The sequence below is a fragment of the Felis catus genome, chromosome X (genome assembly GCF_018350175.1).
Source record: "Felis catus isolate Fca126 chromosome X, F.catus_Fca126_mat1.0, whole genome shotgun sequence".
NCBI classification, from domain to species: domain Eukaryota; kingdom Metazoa; phylum Chordata; class Mammalia; order Carnivora; family Felidae; genus Felis; species Felis catus.
Window position 1 is genome coordinate 42316722 of NC_058386.1, and position 5751 is coordinate 42322472.

At 47.3% G+C, this 5751-nt stretch overlaps 1 protein-coding gene across 4 annotated transcripts; it reads left to right on the plus strand.

Moving 5' to 3' along the window:
• The first annotated feature begins 1895 nt into the window (after positions 1-1895).
• RBM3 (RNA binding motif protein 3) lies at positions 1896-5503 on the plus strand. 4 transcript variants are annotated; one of them, XM_011291709.3, is made up of 7 exons: positions 1896-2051; positions 2643-2762; positions 3017-3123; positions 3767-3872; positions 3969-4074; positions 4497-4582; positions 4914-5503. In XM_011291709.3, the coding sequence occupies exons 2-6, from the start codon at positions 2660-2662 to the stop codon at positions 4555-4557; spliced, it is 483 nt and encodes a 160-aa protein (XP_011290011.1). In that variant the 5' UTR covers positions 1896-2051; positions 2643-2659; the 3' UTR covers positions 4558-4582; positions 4914-5503. The 4 variants fall into 4 exon arrangements, with proteins under 4 accessions (XP_011290011.1, XP_019679333.1, XP_006943771.1 ...); XM_019823774.2 differs by having other exon boundaries at positions 4497-4578; XM_006943709.3 differs by having other exon boundaries at positions 4500-4582.
• The last annotated feature ends 248 nt before the right edge of the window (positions 5504-5751 follow it).

The window sequence follows — 5751 nt, forward strand, 5'->3', positions numbered from 1 at the left end:
CAAAGAAAAGTTCAATGAGTTCAAAAGTATCAATATTAAGCATTATCTCTGACCATAATACAATAAAGTTAGAAACATCAAAAAGCTAAAAAAAAAAAAAAAAAGCCCCCAGTTTTGGAAACAAACATTATTAAATAACCCTTGGATGAAAGAAGAAATCATAAAGAAACCTTAGAAATGTTTACAGGGGCTCCGGAGTGGCTTAGTCAATTAAGCATCTGAGTCTGGATTTCAGCTCATCATGTCATGATCTCACAGTTGTGAGATGGAGCCCTTGTTGGGCTCTGCACTGGGCATGGAGCTTGCTTAAGATTCTCTCTCTCCCTCTGCCCCTCCCCACCCCCCCCCCCCCCCCGCGTGCCCACACCTCTTTCTCTCAAAAAAAAAAAAATTACAACTAGGGGCACCTGGCTGGCTCAGTCAGTAGAGCATGAAACTCTTGATCTTGGCATTGAGAGTTCAAGCCCCACGTTGGGCATAGAGCTTACTTAAAAATATAAATAAAATGTTAAAAAAGAAATATTTACAGCTAAATAATATAACACTACCCGAAAAAAAAATTGTAGCACACAGCAAAATCAGTTAATAAGAGAAACCTATAGCTTTCAATACTTTTATCAGGAAATAGAAGTTGAAAAATATACACTTTAAGTCCAATAAAATGATTACTTGTGGGAGGAAGAGAACAACAGTTGGGTGCAGGATTAAAAGAATAAATAAAATGAGGGGTTTGCAAGGAACAACAAGGAGGATGTGTCATGAACTCTAAGAATATGATCAGAGATCAGACACTTTGAAAGGCAAACAAGTACTTCTTTTTTCATGGGGGCTCAGATTCTCTGAGGGCTATCTAAGGCCATTATATATGTGGACAATGTGAAATCTATTCATATCCATTCCGGGCATAGGAGGTCTGGATATGGCAAAAGCCAGACAAGTCCATTTTGTGGATGTGTACCATACCGTAATCTGAAAGTTAACAAATCTAGTCTGTGTTGGGAGGGCTGACCCTCAGAAGGGGTTCATTCTATGGATAAGAAATTTAGTTTCCGAGAGCAGACTAACCCGGTCCTCCTTGATGCAGAGCTCAGACACCCTGAAGGCTGGAAAAGACCAAATCATGAGCAGTGAGCTCAGCCTCTGCTTTAGATAATTCCACTGTGTACTGTGAAAGTCCTTTCTGCGGATCAAGGGCTCGGGAACCCTGAGTGATAGCAAAAATGGTTCTGTGGATTGGGATTTATTCCCTCTGAAGATTGGAGCATCCTGTTTTGTAGAAGGTATCGCAGGCAGTCTACTGGCAGGGAAATCAAGAGACTGGCTTCAGGAAGCTGTCAGATAAGGAGGAGGGCTCAAGTCAGAAATGAGAGGTAATAACGCCAGGAAAAAGGATCCCACGACAGGCAGCTAGCTGTTGGGTACAAAGAAGTAAAAATAGGGATCAGGATTAGACACTGAGAAATCGCAGGGTCTGACGTTAAGGACTGTGAAGGGTTAGAACGGCAGGGACAGTGAGGGATAAAACATCGGGCCCTTCAGGTATATGAGAGGACTGAGAGGTGAAGGAAGTTATCTGAAGATGGTAATTATGTCGTCAGGGCCCTTCAGGAAGACGATTGAGATGGCGAGGGACACGTCGGAACCAAGGGGGAAAATCAGGTCAAGGATAGCGAGGGTGATGTCACGGACGGAAAGGGGTATAAGCGAAAGGTCCGAGCGCAAAAGGGATGGAGACCGCTGGGCCAGTGAAGGGATGTGGACCGCAGGGCGCATCAATTACAGGAAGCTTGCCTCCAAGCCCGGAAGCGTGCTGAGGATATTGGTCCGTTTGCTCTGCCGTACCTTCCTCCCACCCCTTTCCACGCCCCTTTACCCTTCGCACCGCCCTTGCTGGCTTCAGCCAATGAACATGCACGCTCGTGCGCGCGGGGGACGTTCCGTGACGTACTCGCTACGTAGGCTTTATCAAGCGTCTTCCCGCGCGGCAGTCTTCCCAGTCTCTCTTCTCCGCGGCGGTAGCTGTTCTTCTGGTCTTTTTGCCTAACTTGCAGGTAAGCAGTGCATGTCTTGCGGGCTAACTGCTCCTCGCCTCACTGATGTTTGCTGTGCCGGCTAGGAGCGAGGTGCACGAGTGGGGAGAGCAGCGGCTTCTGACACGTAGGCTTGGGCTTCTCCCGAGTGGGCGGGTCCCGTGCTCAGGAGTGAAACTTTGCTGTTGGTGGGAGGCTGGTGTGCTATATCCGAGTGCGAGGAATGCTGGGAGGGGTTGGCGACGTCTGTGGCGGCAGTGGCCGCGCGACAGTCAAGTTTGTGGGCTCCTCTTCCCCCACGTGACCGGCGCCATCTTGTTCTCCGGGCACTGAGGGAACGCGGGGATGTTGTGGGCCTGCGCAACGGGACAAAATGACGGGCGTGGTGGTGGAGGGCGGTCTGGGCATGCGCGAAGGCGGCCCGTAAATGGCCGCTTGCCTGGTCCAGTACCGCGGATTCCCGCCTTTTCTGCTCGTGTTCTCTCTTTAGTTGCCTCTTGTTTACTGTCTACTTTTTATTGCCCCCTTTTTTTTCCCCGTCCTTTCTTATTTTCAGTTTTTTTTCTTCCCATGTCCACGGTTTCTCCCACCTTTTTTTCATATTCCCCGTAGTACCCGAATTGACTGCCATGTCTTCTGAAGAAGGGAAGCTTTTCGTGGGAGGGCTCAATTTCAACACCGATGAGCAGGCTCTGGAAGACCACTTCAGCAGCTTCGGTCCTATTTCTGAAGGTGAGACATGAGCCAGATGCGTGATGAGTGGGGTATTTGTGAAAGTCTTGGGAGCCTTGCATTTCAAGAAATATAAGAAAAATCCGGACCCTAGGCTTTTACATTTTGCTTTTCCTGTTGCTAGGCCTAAGGTGTAGTTTTACAGGAATTCCATAGTTTTCAATCGAGAATTGGTGGGAGATGTTCATTGTCTACCCGATGGTCTTTTGTCGCTTTCATTTCTTTTTACCCACATTCTCTCTCCTTTCCCCCAGTGGTCGTTGTCAAAGACCGGGAGACTCAGCGATCCCGGGGTTTTGGTTTCATCACCTTCACCAACCCAGAGCATGCCTCAGATGCCATGAGAGCCATGAATGGAGAGGTGAGGCCTCCTGCCTGCATAGGGGCCCTGCCCCCATCTGCCACTTCCAGCATTCTTTCTGTTTTTCCTTCTGTGTCTGCTAGGGGCAGCGCGGCCACCAAACCCCGCAGTGCCCACTCACAGGAGCGTGACTGCCTTCTGTTCTAGGGGGTGGAGGGCAGCGGCAGACAGAGCCGGGCTGCCTGGGAGGCGACGACTGGTCCTGCATGAGGCCGAGAAGCCACCTGTGGATGGTTGACCTGCCCTGGGCTTAGGTAGTAGAGTCTGCAGACCTGCGGGCCTGGCCCGGAGAGGACCTCGTGAGTCTTCTGGGATGGACTCTGAAGTCTCAAACCAAGAGAGGTGTCTGTCTAGCCCTAATAGTGGGGCAGCTTATAGGAGTGGGGAGGAGAACTCGGCCTGAGTTCAGTCAAGATGTAAGTAGTAGCAGGGGGAACACGGTGGATTCAGGTCATTTTGTGGGGTTCTATAGCTCCTGATAAAGCCATTGTGGTCAAAGGAGCTTGTTCTGGAACATGGCACCCAGAACCTGGTGCCCAGCAGGAGTTTCTGGGCTCTTTTGCCCACCTGCCCTACCCATTCTTCCCTTACCACTGTCCTGTCTGACCACCAATCCATCCTCCTTGTGTCTCCCCACACCTAGTCTCTGGATGGTCGCCAGATCCGTGTGGATCACGCGGGCAAGTCGGCCAGGGGAGCTAGAGGGGGTGCCTTTGGGGCCCATGGGCGTGGTCGCGGCTACTCTAGAGGTAGGTGCAGTGGTAAGTTTGGGTATGGGAGGGAGCCACTTGTTAGTGACCTCTGTCTGGACAACTGCCTTTTAACTTTTTCTTGATCTGCTGTAGGTGGTGGGGACCAGGGCTATGGGAGTGGCAGATACGACAGTCGACCTGGAGGATATGGGTATGGATATGGATATGGATATGGAAGGTCCAGAGACTATGGTGGCAGGTGGGTAGCCAAGGGACTGGGGTACTCTGGTGGCGCTGCTTCCTTCTTAAGAGCTCAGCTGCCTGAGAGTTCATACGTGCCCATTTTAATGTTACTAGCATTTGTTTCTACAAAATGCAATGAAAGTATAAATATGAAATTTAACACGTTCTGGGTTCTGTACAGTGCATTAATTGTAAGATGGCGTAGACATAAACACGTATCATTTGTTAGTTGTGTATATTGCATTTATGCTGTAAGTATCCTACACGTAATTATGTGATTTCTGTGCAGTATTCATGTGCTTGAATATATCCCATTTTACACACTGAAGTGTATGTTATAATACGTCAAAAATGACAGGATATGTAAATAAGTATGGTTGTTAATATCAAGGTGTATATAATACATTCTTGTTAATGCTGACGTGTGTTTTTTCCCAGAAGCCAGGGCGGTTATGACCGCTACTCAGGAGGAAATTACAGAGACAATTATGACAACTGAGATGAGGCATGTGCACCTAATGTAGGTGAGGCTTATATGTTGCCACTGAGCAGACCTCTGTCCACCAGCCCTGTCCTGTTCGTTCACTCCCCTTCTGCCTGCACATTCTTCACCTGTCCCACCTGACACCATTCCTAGGCCTCTTTGTTCTCAGGTGCCTTGTCAGGGCTAGTCTGCTGGGGGTGGGGTGTGTCTAAAAACTTGTCTCCCCTATAATCTACACTTGCTGGGCATGGAGGAGATGAAGCGGTATTGCTGTTGTCCAGCCTTCAGCACTCCTTGTCAACCCTGGGAGGTGAGCATGTTTGCCTGTGCCTTCCCAACATTACAATTCTCCCCCTTCTTACTGTTCTCAGATACACAAGGAATAAAACTTCTGATCCAGGATCATCCTTCCAAATGGCTGTATTTATAAAGATTTTTGGAGCTGCACTGAAAAATCTGTTTAGTACATCAACTTCTATTTTTGAATTGAGCTCCCAAGGTAGCTTGTTACAAAGACCTTTTAGAAAGTTCCATATGTCTTTTAAAGTTTTTCCTCCCATTTAAAGACAAGTCCTGGGACATTTGTAGAGTCTGAGTATTTTTCTTTTTACCAGTTTTTTAGTTTGGGCTCTCAGGATTACGGGCTATGGCAAAAAATGTTTGGTCACTTTTTTTTTTTTTCAAATGATGTGCATTTAGGGACATTTTAAAAACCTGTATACAATGTTTATCGTGATTAGGAAGCAATTTCTAAATGCAGCTGCAAGAACATGATTAGAGGTGATTTGGGGTTTTTTTGTTTTTACTCAAGGTCACCACCCTGATACACAGAAGTTTCTTAGAACTTGTGAATGTCCTTTTCTTTAATACTGGAAGAAAAAATACTCTGTTGTGTTTCACTTAGCATTTAGGATGTCTTTCACGGAGCTGATTAAAAAGTTGAAATGTGAAAACAAACTGATACTGATAGTGCTTTTTCTTTGTTCAACCTAGTTTTCAAACTTAAAATAGGAGATCAAGAGGGGAGGCTTTCAGGAAGGAATTTAGTTGGGGGGTAAGCAGTGGTTGCCAAAAGAGTCTCTGAGTTTGGTTGGGATATATATACATGAAGTGTGGGGGTGGGTCCCTGAGATGACCTCTTCCCATTGTTTTGAATACTGTCAGCTTGGGAATCAGACTGCTTGGGTTTGCATCTCCCTAGTTTTCTCT

Excerpts from the sequence above, each read along its gene's own strand:
- RBM3 (XM_011291709.3), top strand. The coding sequence starts at position 2,660 with ATGTCTTCTGAAGAAGGGAAGCTTTTCGTGGGAGGGCTCAATTTCAAC. Across the intron at positions 2,763-3,016 it reads CTTCGGTCCTATTTCTGAAG|TGGTCGTTGTCAAAGACCGG; the intron begins GTGAGACATGAG and ends CCTTTCCCCCAG. Across the intron at positions 3,124-3,766 it reads TGAGAGCCATGAATGGAGAG|TCTCTGGATGGTCGCCAGAT; the intron begins GTGAGGCCTCCT and ends CCCCACACCTAG.